The sequence below is a fragment of the Rhinolophus sinicus genome, chromosome 3, assembly GCF_057876585.1.
Source record: "Rhinolophus sinicus isolate RSI-liver-muscle chromosome 3, RSI-T2T, whole genome shotgun sequence".
Lineage (NCBI taxonomy): Eukaryota > Metazoa > Chordata > Mammalia > Chiroptera > Rhinolophidae > Rhinolophus > Rhinolophus sinicus.
The window spans coordinates 43,215,178-43,232,418 of record NC_142503.1 but is presented as its reverse complement, the minus strand read 5'-3'; the positions used below and the strand labels follow the sequence as shown (position 1 = coordinate 43,232,418).

Genomic DNA, 17,241 nt, shown 5'->3' with positions numbered 1-17,241 from the left:
AATAAAAAACTGGTAGCAGAACATTCAGGAAAAATAACCAGCAAACTAACAAATCTACTATCTTCTTAACCTTGAAGAGCAATGGTTTTTAATCGTCTTTCTTGGGCCTTGGTGCTGATCACCATGATGGGACAGCATAGTTCCACCCCAGGCACTCATTTCTATTAATTAGTTCAAGAACTGATAACCCATTTCAAAGCCTGTAGACAGTAACATGCTGGGTTAAATTCTTCTGGGAATATATATTTTTCAAAAAAACCTCCACACACCAAAAAAAAAAAAAAAGAAAAAAAAAAAGCTCCACATCTCTAATCCTCTGTTTCAAATTATTTAAGATGCATGCTTTTCAGGACAGAAGAGTTACATGTGCCCTTGAGGTTTTCTTCTAGGGAAATTTTATGTATTGAAACAAATTAACAATAATTTCTGCTTTGAAAGAAAAAAAAAATCACAACAAAGACAAAGAAGCCAAAATACTACTGTCATCGCGTGTTGTGCTCGTGTTCTACATCAACTAACAGATGCTTCCGATGCAAAACACAAAACACAAACACAAACCTGAGTGCTCCACGTAGACATTATTCCTTGCATATTAGCAAAATTAAAACATATGTGCTCTAACCTGTTCCCAGTCTCTCCAGGGGATTCTGCCTGAGAAGCAAGGTAATCAGATCCTGGGCATCGGGGGGCGGTGCCTCGTCCTTTTCAGGCCAGTTGATCTCATCTAGAAGGAAGAAAAGTTGTTTATATCTTTATTGCTCAAAAGGTGGTCCCCATCTCAACAGCATGGACATGCCCTGTGAGCTTGTTAGAAATGCAGAATCTCAGGCCCCACCCCAGACCGTCTGAATCAGAATTTGCATTTTAACAAGATCTTCAGTTGATTCTTAGGCCCAGTCAGCTGAGAAGCATTGTTTCACAAGACATGAATAGCACAGCTTTTCACAAGGCAAGGAGAGAATATTTCTTTCTTTTTTTTTTTTTTTGACATTCAATATTATTTTATATTAACTTCAGGTGTAGACTATTTCAATAAGTGGTATCTTTCACTTGCCTTTTTGATTCATTTTTCTTTGGCAGAAGTGACTCACAACAAATTGCTCCTTCTAGTTAAGAGGACTTAATATAGTGGAAACGCTGAACACCTGTGTTTCAGGTGGCCACCTCTCCAGGGATCATCTCTGAGACTTTCTCGCTTACTATCCTCAACTTAGAATTGGGCCACAGCCATAGGTTCTGCAGCTCCAAGAAGCAGAAAGTAATTTTGTAAAAATAACTATTTCCAGAGACAAAGGAAAGGTCAAAATGCTAAGACTGAAGACGGGAAAAAAAAAAAAAAAAAAATCAAAGTAATCATAGTAATGGAAGTATTTAAAATCTGTCATAAATATTAGAATATGTTCTACATTCTAAAGGAGTTTGCCTGAAGATAGGTGTGCATGCTTGTGTGTATGAAAATGCAATAAAAAACATGAATTATTTCTGTGTGTGCCTGCCTCTAGCTTCCTCTGCTGCAGTTTAAATCTGATTTGGAAAATAAAACATGAATATGCATCTGAGCCGTAAGGCATCGAGAACAAAGCCAGCATTTGCTGCTTGTGTTAATTAAACAGTTGATTCCTCTTGCCATTCAGGCCTTGGTATATCAGAAAACAGTCTAGTTATAAATCCATAAACAGCTCAGATACCATATAAAAGGGTTATTCACTGCAGGCAACTCACAAATCTACTTTGTTAAAATTTATAAATATGCCTGACTTGCAAAGTCAGTGATAGAAAATAATGCTGTGATTAAGAGGCTCCAACATGAATTTTCCATGTATTTCCACTCTTGGACCCCGTAAGCACAGTCCAGAATGGACTAGAGGTGGGTGATGGAGATATCAGTAATGACTGACAAACTTTGAAAAAGAGAGGCCTTTCTGATCTATGCTTCAGGGGAATTTATAAAAACAGCAGGTATGGCAGTAATAGAGCCTATTTAATTATCATTTAGTTTTGCCACAAGCTGCATAACAATAGTTAGGGGTCAGCTTGCAGGTTAAGATCTAAAGGTTATTGAATTTTAAATGAAAGATGAACAGCTGTTACAGAAATAACATTACACCATAACAACTACCAATGAAATCATTAACAATCTGTGGATTACATTTGCTTCCTTCCCATTCTCATTATTTATTATTTGGTAGACATTTGTTTTAGAGTTTATTACATTTTTGTTAATTTCTTCGTTGTGCCATTAGCCATTTTCCCCATTTATGTAAATGTTACCCACATTAACCTTCTCTTTCCTGGTGCAACTTTGCTATTATGGAAGGGAAGACTGGACGGCAATAAACTCATTTGCAAATCCCACACCAATTTCTTTTGCAGAGAAAGCACACCATAAAAACTGGTTACATTGCCAGTACATTTCCAAATTCCATGTTAACAAAACTTCCTCAGATCAATTTTCAACACAAATTACTCTCTTGATATTGTGAAAGTCAGTTATGTGCTATGATTAGTGAGTTCTTTTAATTTGTTGGCTAAACTGTTTGATAAAGGTTAACATTTCAGTAGTAAATACGGCGATACTCCAAAGAATTACACTAAATAGCTGCTTCCCTACAGTGGCTTAAAGATAACTCCTGATGATATTTACCACTGATGACTTGTCCAAATAGCTCTTCTGGAGTGTCCCCAAAGAATGGCACGCATCCAACCAGAAATTCATAGAGGATAATCCCCATTGCCCACCAGTCCACAGGCTTCCCATAGCCCTGCCTTAGAATCACTTCTGGGGCAATGTATTCAGGTGTGCCACAGACCTACAAGACGATTGCAGTATTAGAATAACTGGAATACTAGGCATGAATTAAAATAAGCAAGAGGGCCAAACATCAATTATTTTGCCCAGAGTGCACCTGCTCAACCCCATGGAACCACATGGACAAAGAACTTAGGAACAGCCATTTGGTGTTCTTAACACTGAATATAATCAATTACTTAAATACAAAAGAAGGGAAGTTCAAAACTTCTACTCCAGTGTTAAATTGTTTGTAATGTGTTATTTCAAATTGAGCACTCAACCCTGTTTTGTAGTTTTACTTATTTTACAATATTAAAAAGCATTTATAATCCTTAAATTTGAAATACTAAGGCATTCTTTCTCTGTCACTAGCAGAAACAGTGTTAGCCTTTATATGGCCAAAATATATTCACACCCTGGTTACTTCATAGAAGCATGACAGTTGAGATGTGTTTACCTTAAGTTACAACGAACAGATTGTGGGCATGCGGTAATGAGGCATGCTTAAAGGGAAATGGGCCATGGCTCGGATTTTAGCACCCGTGATTATGCAATGCATCAGGAGTTTCCCGAATACTCTACTGAGACTCCTGGATTCCTTACAAAAACTGTTTTCCATTTGTCTCTCTCACACTCTCACTTGTGTGCAATTAGATCATTCGTCTTGCTAATAGACCATAATGTTGGGGGAGGAATGTGGAGGAATGGACAGTTCAAAGAGGCCCAGGGAGAAAAATGGAGGCAATTTGCACTTTACTAAGGCTTATACAGACATCTAAACCCCCAGTACTAATGTGAAGATGGCCTACACAAGTTGATTCCAAATTCATTGACGACATCGGACTTTGCATTTCTCTATAGAACTGAATACCAGGCAAGCTTACCTGTTTGTCTAGAAACTCTCGAGCGTCCTTCTCAATATGACCCTCATAAAGATTGGTAGTCATGCTCATTAGCCCCACCTTGGATAATCCAAAATCTGTCAGCTTTATGTGTCCCATGGAAGTGACCAACAAACTATGAAGCAGAAGCACATATATTAAAACACTCACTTAGAAGCTCAGTCTTTTTTTTCTTTTATTTTTTTTCGGCTCTCTCCCAACCCCTTGTTAATTTGTAAGACTATTTATGTAGTATATAGATGTCAACCTTATTACAAAACCCAGCCTGGTAAGAGATGAAGTCACACAAACATGTCAAATATTTGCATCTGGCAGCTGAGTGTAATTCACAAGGTAGGGCTGAGACCCTGCCCAGCTAATCTTTGTTGGAACAGCTACAGCAGCATCATTTACAACCTAAAAACTCAAATAGGGAACTCTGACATCTATTTTCAGAATAAGAAAACAGCAGACAAAAGGCTACCAATAATACCATGTCACACATCAGGAACTAAGATAAGCAACCTATTTGTGATTCAAATGAGACATAAAAGCACTTGGACAGGAAAATGTAGTATTGTTTCAGATTTCAACTTCTGGCTCCAATTTAAATTTCTACTCATTAAGCACAAAACCTACATTTCTTATTCATACAAAGAATTCATATTTGACAGCTTTATGAGCTTATATTTAATTTTTTTTCATTTTAGAGAGAAAATCAAAATTTTAATTAATTAAAAAATTAAAGGAATAGAGGAGTTGGGAAAAAAAGCTACTGAGAGGAAATATGTTAAAATTCTAATAGCTGTCTTTGTTTGGTAATGTTGTGAATTAGCAAAAACATTTAAAGAAAAAATTTTTTGGCACTTTCCAAATTTTCTGGAATGAGCATGAGTTAATTTTATCATACAATTTTCAGCACACATAAAAGCTTTACATATGAACATGTGATGCTTTTAGAGGCTTTTCAAATTAGCGGAGAAAGCATGAAACATTTAATAAATGGTGTCAAGATGAATAGCTAGTCATTTAGAGAAAAAGAGTCTATCTGTATCTCAGATCAGACACCATAATGAACTCTAGAGTAGATTTTTAAAATTAAATTATGAGTAAAATAGAATATATCAAGTATATCATTTTGGAGTAGGGGAGTATTATCTAAGTATGATACCAAATGCAGAAACTATACAGAAAACAACCAGAAGCAGCCTATGTAGCTATTCTAAAATTTAGATAATAAAGCTTTTAAAAAAATTAACTAACCCTGGCTTCATAATCATCCTTTTCTTTGGTTTCTTACAAGCTCTTATTAGAAGCATCATAACCTCTAAAAGATTATATAAAAAGTATCATACTGTTAAAATAACTCATTTGAGCATATTATGAAAGAATTTTAAAATGTGCAAAGCAGCATTAAAAAAAATGGTTTTTCGACCTAAGAAAACTTTTGTATGTGTAAAGAAAAAAAGACATGTTTCATCACTGAACATACTTGTCTGGTTTCAAATCCCTGTGTACAATTCCATAATTATGCAGATATTCCAAGGCCAGGACCGTCTCAGCAAAGTACATCCTGGCCATGTCAACAGGGAGAGGACCCATGTTCTTCATTAAGGTAGCACAGTCGCCCCCTATAAAACACAAGAATAAGATGTAGCAGGTAGAGTATCAGCTAGGAGTGAAGAAGAACATCAGTTTGGATTACAGAATTCCAAAGCAGAATGGACTTTACCCGCAGACACAGCATATAGTTGTAAGCGGAGACTGTGTGTTAAGTAATCATGTTTGGAATTACGACATGGTGTGAAGAAAGTAGAGATTTTTATTTAAGGAGCAATACTTCTAAGAGAGAAGGTTTGGCTCTGAAGTGGAACTGAAATTCGAAAAACTGCTAGGATAATTTTAGGAATATGGTGACAATTTAAAATGTACCAGTATGAAACATGGAATCAGGCTGAGTTCACATCCTAACACTGACTATTACAGGTGGGAAGACCTTAGGGAAACTTGTCTTGGTTTCTTCATCTGTAATAACAGTACAGTAATAGTGTCATCCAATGTAGGATTATTGTGAGGATTCAATGAGGCAATTTATGTAAAGAACTTAAAATATTACCAACACATAGTAAACACATGAAAAATGTTAGTTATTGTTAAAGTAACCGCAACAAAGGTTAATACAGCAAAGTATTGGTGTGGTGAAAGGAACGATGCGTGGAAATCAGGCAAACTGTTTTTGTCTTATATCTAGTAACTCTCTCCCCTTCTTGGGTTTCAGTTCATTCATCTGCAAAATAAAAAGGTTGAACTAAATGATATTTAATGTTTCTTCCAGTTTTATAGTTTTGGGATTCTGTTCAAACAATTACAAGAACTTAAATTAGATGCTTTAGACATTGCTTTGACCCTTGCTGATCAATTCATTTTATTAACTGTATGTTAACAAGTCACAGCCACTTAAACACTCAGAAATTTAATGTAAAATTGATGGAAATAAATTAGTTGGAGCACTTAAAAGGTAGACACAAAACTAAAAAAAAGAAGAAGAAAAAAGCTAGATTTTCTTGAATGTATCTCCATTCCCCTAAGTCCTTTTTAATTTCCTACTACAGACCAAAAATGATATATTTTTAATTCATTCTTTAAGATCAATTGTAACAAATGCGTTTTATGATACGTGATAAAAATAAGTAGGAAAAAGCCCATCCCCTATAGTCTAACTTTAATGACCAGTTGAGAGGAGGTAGTTAGGATTAAAAGCCATTAACAAAGAAAAACAACCTTTTTTTCCAAATAGCACTAATTTTCCCTTTGTTATAGTAGAGCAGGCCCTTTACAAGCAATTATCACAAGATAATGACTGGGAATACAGCCATCTCACTGCCTGGCTTCAGTTCCTCGGTGGATACAATCGTTATGTGGCACAAATACAGAAAGCTTCAGCGGCACAAAGAAGCGAGGAGTTTCTGGGTACAGGTGTCATGTTCTCCGGGTCAGAGACAGCCTTACCTTCCACATATTCCATGACCATGCACAAGTGGCGCTTTGTTTCAAAGGAGCAATACATGCTGACTACAAAGGGGTTCTCCGCAAAAGTCAGGATATCCCGTTCCACAAAGGCCTGCTGGATCTGGTTTCGGAGGATGAGGTTCTGTTTATTAATCTTCTTCATGGCAAACCTCTGCCGGGATTCCTTATGCCGAACAAAGTAGACTGCCCTGAAAAGGAGCACAAAAGTTGGGGTTCACAAGAAGAGAGCGTTCTTCTGCCTACAGTAAACCCTGTGGTCATCCACTTGTTTTAAGTTCACATGGCAGCCACAATTCAACTCACACAAGCTATGCTGGCAGCTACAAACATCTCATTCCAGGCAAAAGTGCTTAGGCTAGATTGATGTTATTTTTTCAGTTCTTTCAATAAAGATCAGAGGTCATACATAAGGCATCAAATTTATCTTCTCAGCTGAAAGAAGGAAACAGTCTCTCAAGAGTGAGCTATGTTTTCAGTTTTTCCACAAATAAAACAAAATCTAATATGTAAGTCAGAACAGGAAAGAATGAACAAAAAAGTACATACACATCATGAGAGCAAGATCCTTCCTAGCATTAGATATATGTTAGGCATTTTTTTCTCAACTGACTAAAGCAATTATTTCTATATGCTATCCTGAGGCTCTGCAAAAGAACCATAGTTTCTTAGCGTAGTTGGCTTCCAACTGGAGAGTAATTTGCTTCCCATGGAATTTCCAGATAAAAGAGAAGTGGCAAATAGGTCCGATGAGGCTATCCTGCAATAAAGAGCAGTATATTTCCTCACTACAGACCTCGGCATGAGTCACACCTATGCCTGTTTCAACAGGAAATGCATTTCCCAACATAAAAGTGGGCCAATAAAACAATGACTTCTGCTCCATCCGACCCACAGCCAAGGTGTCAGGCAACTCTGCTGTAAAATGAGCAGCCTGCACTGAATCTCAGTCAAAAGCCTCCCCCAACTACTATACCCAACCAATTCTGGCTGGTCCGGAGAAAATGGGAGCCCTGGAGCTTTGAATGATTGGGGGAGAAGAAGCAATTGGGAGGAGTCTTAAAACCCCACCTGGAAATGATGGCCAACAAGGAAAACGTTTTGGATTGGCTCCTTTTCTCATGAGTTACTCCTCACTTGTCACTATGGTGGGAGAACAGGTTTGAACTCTCAGGTTAGGCAATGCTCAGATAAGTAATAATTGACCTAAAGAGCTATCAGTCATTAGAAGTGTGTAATAGGTTACATGAAGCTGCCCTACAACAAATGCAATGATCAAATAGGTAGTAATTTACCTCAAAAGTAATCCATCACAGTAAAGTCTATCCAATGGTCTGCCTCCTAAAACGAGGCGTTATCTGATCTGAGATGCATTTTCCACTAGTTACATTCATTGTCCTTGAGAAATGAATATAGGGTACTAAGTCTCCCTATATTCCTGCTGAACCAGTATATGAGGGCGGTCCACTTACATAAACCTTAAGTATATTGAATCTCAGTTTAATCGATATTCACATTTTTCCTTAAGGGTTCAACTATGGATTAATTTTTCTTTCAAGTATGTTTATCTTTGTCTTCTCATTTCTGCCATCTTTTCCCTTCACTCACAAAATTACACTTTTCTTTTTTGGTCTCTGTTTAAACATTATCTTTTTTTGCTTTGCTCTTTTTTTTCTCTCTCTCTCCTTTCTTTGGCCTTCTACTTTTTCCTTTACTGTACAGTAAAAAGCTCTCTTACACACATTCTGTATAACCAAGTCAAGGAATAATCTGGTGCTGTTATTCCTACAGTACAACAAACTGACATGACAGCTGGCCATCTGGGTGCCCAGTGCTTTCCTGGGCTAGGCTTGATATAATGATTAATTTAAACAAATATTTTAAAGTGATGAAACATGAGTGTGAAAAAAGGAAAAGTATTGCTATTTGTAAGAAAAATGAACAGAATGCTCTGGAAAGTATTGATAAATGTGAGTCACTAAATAAAATTCTATTGATTTAGTATGGGTGAGAAGATTTCTAAAAGCTGAGAAAATAATAAAAATCTAGATTCCTACATTCAGATTGCTTCAGTTCTTGCTTCATCTCTAAAGAAGTTAAAAATGGAAAACAGAAATAACGTACGAGTATTATAAGTATGATTTATATTGTTTGTCTTAAAAAGGATTTATATCAAAAGACTACTAAATGTATGTATATTCAGGTTAAGCTAAAATGTTTAACATACATATAATTTTTTTTATGATTTCCTACTTTGACCAACTTTTTAGTTAACTGACCAACTACTCATTTTTTCTAAATCAGGTTAAAGGCTTTCACAATATATTTTTTTTCCAGTTACTGACTGGATAAAACCAAAATGTAAAAACTTGAACTTCACCTACTCAGGTGCTGGTAGCAGCACAGAAAAATATGTGGGAGCATAGAAAATAATTCGGCCTCACCTTCAATATCAGACAAACATTGGTATACAAACACTGTCATGAAGAGGGATTTTTTTAAATAGAGAATCTATTTCTTAATGAAATGTAGAATTCAAATTGATAACAGGAAAACAAATAGTATCTTTATATTATCGCTTGCCTAGTCTTGAGAATCAATTGGAATACGGCTTACTTTTTCTTCTCTCCTTTCAATATTTAATATTAAGTTTAGTATTGAGGCTCCTCAGACATACGATATTATTAACTTTACTGTTAGACTATCAGAAGGTTGCCATTTTGATTATCAATCAAGAATCACCATTTCTTATGTAAATAACTGTTCAGCAATATGTTTGAAAACAATAGGAAGTAGAGGAAGAAGAATGGAGTTGTATACAATTTTATGAAAGAACAAAAGAGAACGATGCCTCAGGCCCAATTTGAGCAGACTGGGTTTTCAGTGGCACTGTGTAAAAAAAATGGCTTCAATCTTTATTCTTACATTTGCAGTTCAGAAAATTTGATTTGACTTTCTGTTTTCCCTTGCTGTTGTATTTAAAAATAATCAGTTAATCCTAAGGGAAATTGACCTTTACCAATTGAAATTAATCCTAAAGGTAGCTTGAGATATCACTGCCTCAGGACACACATATCTTGATCAAGTTACAAAAGTCAACTAGACTTGTTAATTAAAATTTGATGTAGCTGGATTTTTGTTTATTTGTTTTCTTTTATGTTCTTCATTTTTACATTTCTGTACTGTTTTGGGCATATTATTCTTAATGCTGAAATATGTTTAAGTAATAATTGTCTCTCACATACATCTTTCCTCCCTTTCTGCCAGAGAGAGAGAGAGAGAGAGAGAGAGAGAGAGACCAAGAGAGACAGATAAACAGCCGCCAATGGACAGACATCTAATACTACTAAGCAGAGCTGTAAAACTCCCAAGGTTATAAAAGTGGAGTGAACGGATTCAGCCCCACATTTCTCTGCTTTCTGGCTGCCAGGGTTGTTTTCTATGGAAAGGCTTTCCTGCCTCTCTTTTCCTATATTGACCTCCCCATGAAATAGGAAAAGTGAAGAGTGGGAAGTGATGCAAGGAGAGGGGCAGCTGGGGGGGGCCCTCATTCTCTCTGAGCCCCACCCATGCAGAACAGAGGTGTGGGAGGGGGGAGAAATGGAATCAGAAGCTGACAGGATCTGGAGCAGAATGAATTGGTCCTAACGGGAGTGTGAATGTCTAATGCGTATAAAATTATGCATGAATCTGAGAGCCTAATACATGAATCTGTGCAAGTAAATCTGCATGTGGGAATGAGATGCATGTGTTAGAGGAAAGCTGATGAGAGGAAAGGCTACAGGGAGAGAATGTGCGGGAGATGGGGCACACGTCAACTGGCACAGGAGTCTGTCAGATAACTGACTCCCGTCCTTTCGAGGCTGAAGGAGAAGAATCAGCATCAAGACAAGAAAGCAAAGCTAAGTGGGGGAGACATGCTGTGTCTTTCAAATTTAGTTTTTCTGTTTACTTGTTTATTTATTTTACATTTTTAGAATTGAAAGTCATTTTTATTCTTCCACTTTAAAAACATCCCATGTTGTAATTTAAAACGTGCTCAACAGAAGAAAGACCTCTATACCCCAATTAAGATGCCCAGAAGTTATAACAAAAGAATACTTAGAATCAAAAAAGAGCTCTGCCTGGAATCAGTGCCTGTGACCATGCCTCTGACCCTCTCTTTCTCCACATCTAAGAGGAAACAATATCAACTACCACAAAGGGCTCTTGTGAGAAGAGACATAAAGGAACTAGTACAACGCCTGGCACACACTAAGCGTTAGCTTTCTACAAAGTGCAAAGTTGGAATGAAGGGATGTTTCACTTTCAGTCAGGGATCTGAGACATGTTAAACAGAGAAGGAAATCAGATGCTCATCAAATTAGCGAATTGGCTTTATAACATGACTTGTCACTAAGCAGAATGTTGAGAAACCACGACGTGTTTTATTTAGCATGACAGGTAATAAACTTGTTAATGAGAGGGTTCGTTCCCAACATCACCAATTTTCAAGCAGTCATGGAATCAGTGTCACTCTGAGTCACTGACGTGAACAGTATACTGACATGAAGGGGTGCCTAAGGAAGCCTCCAACAGCTCAGTTCAGCTACCCATAGAGGGACCCATTTGCTCAGTCAGCTCACCTAAACCTGTAATCAGCATCTTAGCTGGGTGGACCAATGGGCATAGCCCCACTCAAACTAAAGTTAGAAAAAATTCATATGAAAGGAAATTTGTCAAAAATGTAATGAGAGATTAAATCTGAGAAGAGCAAAAGAGAAAAAACAATGTCTTAGTTGACTGGCTGAGGCTCCTGCAAGCAGCTTGTGAACCCATCAATGACTTGGCCTGCATCCGTGGCTGTTTACTGATTCACAGCTTGTTTAACTTCTTGTATATTCCCAACCAGTCCCCAAAGTGTGATATACCTCATCTACTATACAGTGGTTTAATTGCACTACAAATGAGTTTACTCAATCAATTAGAACTCAAATACCGCTAAGATAGCTGCCCACATTTTATAAAAGTGGTGTTTCACAGATACTCTTATTCCAGAATTCCACTGCCAGTAAAATACAGCAGTGTTCAAACCCATAAATCAGAGTCCAGTCTTCTCCCTAATGAAGGAAGAAATCCCCAAAGATTTCCCAAACTAAAAAGAACTAAAAACAAATACTAAACAAACAAAACCCACAAAGAACTGCAGACGAAAACAATTTTCTTCGGTAGAAAAGTTTCAATGAGGTCCTTGAAGGAAATAAAATATCACAAAAACAAAACATGAGAGGGCATTTATAAGCCACATCAGGAAATATGCCCTTTGACATAATCATGAAAGCAAATCAGTGAAGCATAGGAAGAACTCACAAATATTTAAGTTCTTCACTAAATTAATGGTGTGGAAAGTATCAGAGGTTAAAAAAAAACATTGTAAGGAGAAACATCCCTGTGGCAAAACAAAAATCACTTTTATCTCATCTGCTTGTATGTGTGATAAATGGCAATAAATGTCTAGGAGATTGCTTATTGCTCTCCATATACAGACAATATTGGGATTAATAATTATACTAGCGTTTTTGGGCTGTCTAAAATGGATCAGGATATAGTTTGTGTATTACTTGCCCTTTCAAACTATTTATTAGCAACTCAGAAAGATCATATTACTATTGACCCTTTGTCATGAGAAGAAAATCATGTGTCTGTAAAAATGGATTGAGAAAGGGGAATCACTAATGCGATCAGATTATAGCACAGTGTTCAACCGGAAAACAATCCTGGTGTAATACAGAGACTAAAAGAAGTGTATTGCTCTTAATTTTAAATGAGTATTCCTATTTAAATACTTCCCTACTAGGTTGGCTGCTAGTCAGACAGAAAGTACTGGCTAATCCTCAAGCAGTAATGCTATATATGAATTTATACATATTTGAGTATATATAATATTTTTATCCAGATGTGCAAATGCATAATTCGTATATCTATATATACATATGTGTATATATGAAGTTTGACAATTAAGTTCGCAAACTTGTTGCAAAAATGTTGCTAAACTTTTTTGGTATCAGAGGGATTATTCTTTATGAATTTGTACCAACTGGACAAACAGTTAACCAAGTTTACTATTTGGAAGTGCCGAAGAGGCTGCGCGAAAAAGTTAGATGACCTGAACTTTTCACAAGACATTCATGGCTCTTGCATCATAACAATGTATGAGCTCACACGGCACTGTCTGTGAGGGAGTTTTTAGCCAGTAAACAAATAACTGTATTGGAACACCCTCCCTACTCACCTGATCTGGCCCCCAATGATTTCTTACTTTACCCGAAGATAAAGGAAATATTGAAAGGAAAATATTTTGATGACATTCAGGAAATCAAGGGTAATACGACGACAGCTCTGATGGCCATGCCAGAAAAAAGTTCCAAAATTGCTTTGAAGGGTGGACTAGGCGCTGGCAGCTGTGCAAAGCTTTCCAAGGGGAGTACTTCAAAGGTGATATTCAGCAATGACGTATGTAGCACTTTTTCTAGGATGAGTTCGCGAACTTAATTGTCCGACCTCGTGTATATATATCCAGGTGTGTATGTAATGTGTGTGTGTGTATGCATGCATATTTCTATATCAACCAAGAGTCAGTCACTCCTGAACACAAAAGGGCAGAATAAAGGGGGCAGAAGCAGGCATATATAAAAATTTTCCTTAACTTCATAAATTTTTATTTTTAGTCTTCTTCTCTTATCCTCTAAAATAACTCCCAGGCTGCCTGATATGTTTTTTGATGGAGTATCCAGTGAAAAATTATTTTGGCTGTACGTTATACACATCAGTGAAGGAACAGTGATCTGAAAACTAAAGTCCCTATACAACATCTATTTGGCATAAGATAAATGTGAAAAATATATCACTCTAGTATATTAAAATACAATAGAGAATTTTCTTGAATTACTCACCCATAGGCTCCATTGCTAATCAATTTAATCGTTTCAAAATCACTTTCCCGAGGTTTCCTTCGAAGTTTCAAGGAAGCATTAGAGCTCTTGAAAACAAAATATGGAAATTAAAAAAGAACTGAAAATTTAAGAAAATGATTTTAATAGCAAAATAAATAATATTTGAATTACATGCTCTGTTGTTTACTATGTTGAAATGGCATATTCTAGCAAGAGAACTTGGGGACAGCTTTAAAGATCAACTTTCCTAGAGCAGTGCTGATAAACTGCATTTCATGACAGTGTCTACATTTCACTTAAGTGAACCCACATTTCCAGGAGATGAAGGCACCAAATTTTTGAAAATTCCCGATCTTAATTTACCCCTGTTAACTACTCAAGTTAACAGGGTAGCCCCATGCAGCCTCATCCGCGTCTTTCAAAATTGTGAGATGTCCAGCCCAGAATGCCAAACCTTCCTCTGGCTTCAGTTAGCCAGAAAAAAATTGGCTCGAGTAGCTATACATGGGCTGGTGTGTGCTGTGGCTTCTCTGTTCCTGACCACAGCACACCTGTCTCATTCCTACAGCAACCTTTCTTGTTGGAAACAGGTAGTTGGCAACAAGTGGGACACCCACGCATGGAGTACCTGCCTTTCTTTACTCCCGTACCATAGGTCTTACCATGGTTTAGCTCTCAATTTTCAAAGAGCGCTCTTTAAAAAGTTTAATTGAAAGGACAAGAACAAGTCCAGTGCTTAAAAAAAATTTTTCCCCCTCATATTTCATCTACTCTTAGCCTTGAGAGGGTGTTACCAACCTCTTTGCTCCTTCTACAGAGCGCAGAATTCCCTTCCTGTAACTTTGGAAGAAACCTCATGATTCTGAGGTTATGTTCCATCCTCCCCCATTCCGTGCTGTCATCCGCTGACCCTGCCATCCACTCATCTTTGGAAGATGTGGGTACCCAGCTTCCCATCTTTCTTTCTGCCTGCATTCTCTCACCATCTGGGTGACTTCAGTGTTTACACAGTTGACTCACCCAACACCTGGCCTCTGGGCTAACTGACCTCCTCAACTCAACCAACCGACTCTCTCCTCTATTTCCCCTTGGCTTCCAGCCATGGGACCTGGCCCTAGTCATCACTTGCCAGTGCCCCATCCCAGGAAATATAGCTCAAGACTGGGACCACCTCATCTCATTAACTCTTCCCTATCGAAGAGTGACCTCATGTATGTCGATGGATGACTCCTAAGTCATTTAGACCTCCACCTAAAACTCCCCCAAGTGCCAGAAGATACCACACCTTATTTACAGCTGCTAGTTTGATCGCTTTTCTTACACGTCTCAAAGGACCTTCAGTCTCAACACATTCAAAATCATGACAGTCATGATAATAAAATAAACAAAACCAGCCATCATTTCTTTAGCATTTACTATGTGGTGCTGTCATAACCATTTTACACAAACTAACTTGTTTAATCTTTTAAATCTATTCTACCAATGAAAAAACTGAGGCATGGAGAGATCCCCAGTTAGCAAGAGGTGGAGTCAGGTTTCAAATCTAGGCAATGTGACTCCACAGCCTGGGTTCTCAGCCCCCAGGCTACACAGCTGCCCCTCTTTCCTGACCACTTCCAACCTGCTGCGTCCTGATTTCTCTTCTGGTGTTCATAATTAAGGAGAATGACAGCAGCATCCAGGACCTCTGACCTGTGCCACTGCAGCAGCCTCGTAGCTGGCTTCCCCATGGTCACCTCTGCCTGCTCCCCTTGTCCCATCTACTTTCTACACTGTCATCAGTATGATATTTCTCAAGCTATAACTCAGATTAGGTCATTGCCCTGTCCACTCCCCTCCACCCCAATACCCATACGTTTCTTCCAAAGCTCAACAGCTTCCCATTATTTTTTGAAAGAAAAAAAATTGCCGAAGATGAACAAGGACGTCTGCGTCCAGTTTTTACCTCAGCTCTCCAGTCTCTACTGTCTCCCTTGTTCTTCGTCCTCAGATGCACTCTGCCCCCTTATGTCACAGTCTTGGCCCATAACATTCCCTTGGCCTGGAATGTTCCCTCTGCCCTTTCCCATCCTAATGACAGCTCACATCTCAGCTCAAGTGTCATTTCTTTGGGAGATCTTTTTGGATTGGCAAGACTAAGGTAAACCTCTTCATGTTATTTTCTATTAGCACATGGTCCGTTTTCTTCATAAATCTTATTCAACTTTATCATTTTAATTCTTTTTACCTTATTATCTCCCAGTAATAAATGCACCACTTCATTGATAGCAAAGATCCTTTCTCTGTGAAGGGAGGGGCTAAAATCGTATGCCTAATGCCTTGTACATAGAAGTACAATAAATATTTGTCGAACAAATAATAAGCACAGCCAAAATCTCCAGATGCCATAAACAGAAAAACAAACATCATATTTCATCAAGAAAGGTACTTACACTCACTGATTCATCTGTTTCTGGTGTTTCTGCTGTCCCACTATCATAATTTCCCAACTGAGCCATTTCTAAGTTTAAAACAACAAAAACAATGTTTAAGAAAAGTAGGGCAATGGCAATTAGACAAGAGCACCATGCTAATACAAAGGAAAAATAACTTTTCCAATATTAAAATAGAAAAATTTACTCCATGCTCCAATTAATCCATGAGAAAATCTTAAATTCAAAATGGCAAGACCCAGCAACTGACATTTGGAAATTATTCATTATGTATCCTTCCCTGGATCCCCAATGTTTATGAACACCTAGACACAGGTACTTTAGAGCTGAGCCTCTGCTCCAACTAGCAGGATTGACTGGCTGACGCAGTCACCACAGCTTGGAAACGATTTGATTTGGGAGTCAACGACTGTGCTTGTAATGAGATATCCAAGAGAGGCAAGTCTTCCCAGCCTCTGACAGGCATCAGAGAAGCAGTGGCTACAGCTCAGAGATGATTCTTAAGTTGTAGTGACCATTTCTTCTGCTCCTTCACACCCACTAAGATATAGCCCACCTAGTACACTAAGAATTTGCAGTTTGTCAGAAAGGAAGTAATAGTAGTGGTTAAGAGGGGTTTGGAGATGAAAAGACGTGGGTTACCATCCCCATCAGCACCTACTACTCGTGACCTTTTAACTTCAGGCTCTTCCCATGTCAGATGGCACCAATATTATTGATCTCTCAGAGCTTTCCATGAGTATTATTTATGACAATGCATGTGAAACTTTTAGCATGTTGACTAACCAAAATTAAGTGCTCACTGAATGTTGATTGTTATTTAATATTGATTGTATCATGTAGTCAATCCTGGGCTGGATGCCTCTAGCTTAAATACTACCCTGGTGGTCTAGTTAAAAGAGACAAAGGCGTCTAATTGCTCAACCCACACTGTCATGCTTTCTTGAAGACTCAAATCTAATTCATTTTACTGTTCATTTTGACTTTTATACTTAAAAAACAAAACAAACATGTTTTATTAAAAAAAAGAGTACGAAAAAATTTTCTCCGAAACTTCAATAGGGGTTATCTCTGCGTGGTAGAATCACAGGTAACATGCATTTTCTAATTTTAAAAACTTGAACATGTACAATAAAAAGTTATAGTTTTTAGTTGTATATTTTATATGCATCTAAAAT

At 37.6% G+C, this 17,241-nt stretch overlaps 1 protein-coding gene across 13 annotated transcripts in view; it reads right to left on the bottom strand.

The window, feature by feature from the left end:
* Positions 1–17,241, bottom strand: part of MAST4 (microtubule associated serine/threonine kinase family member 4) — a 545,650-nt gene that overhangs the window by 32,451 nt on the left and 495,958 nt on the right. For all 13 annotated transcript variants that reach the window (XM_088796536.1, XM_088796537.1, XM_088796539.1 and 10 more), the window contains 7 exons: positions 16,064–16,131; positions 13,632–13,717; positions 6,682–6,890; positions 5,165–5,303; positions 3,676–3,808; positions 2,645–2,810; positions 623–724 (listed from right to left, as the gene is read on the bottom strand). In XM_088796536.1, coding sequence (XP_088652662.1) covers positions 623–724; positions 2,645–2,810; positions 3,676–3,808; positions 5,165–5,303; positions 6,682–6,890; positions 13,632–13,717; positions 16,064–16,131 — 903 coding nt within the window. The remainder of the gene's footprint in view (positions 1–622; positions 725–2,644; positions 2,811–3,675; positions 3,809–5,164; positions 5,304–6,681; positions 6,891–13,631; positions 13,718–16,063; positions 16,132–17,241) is intronic.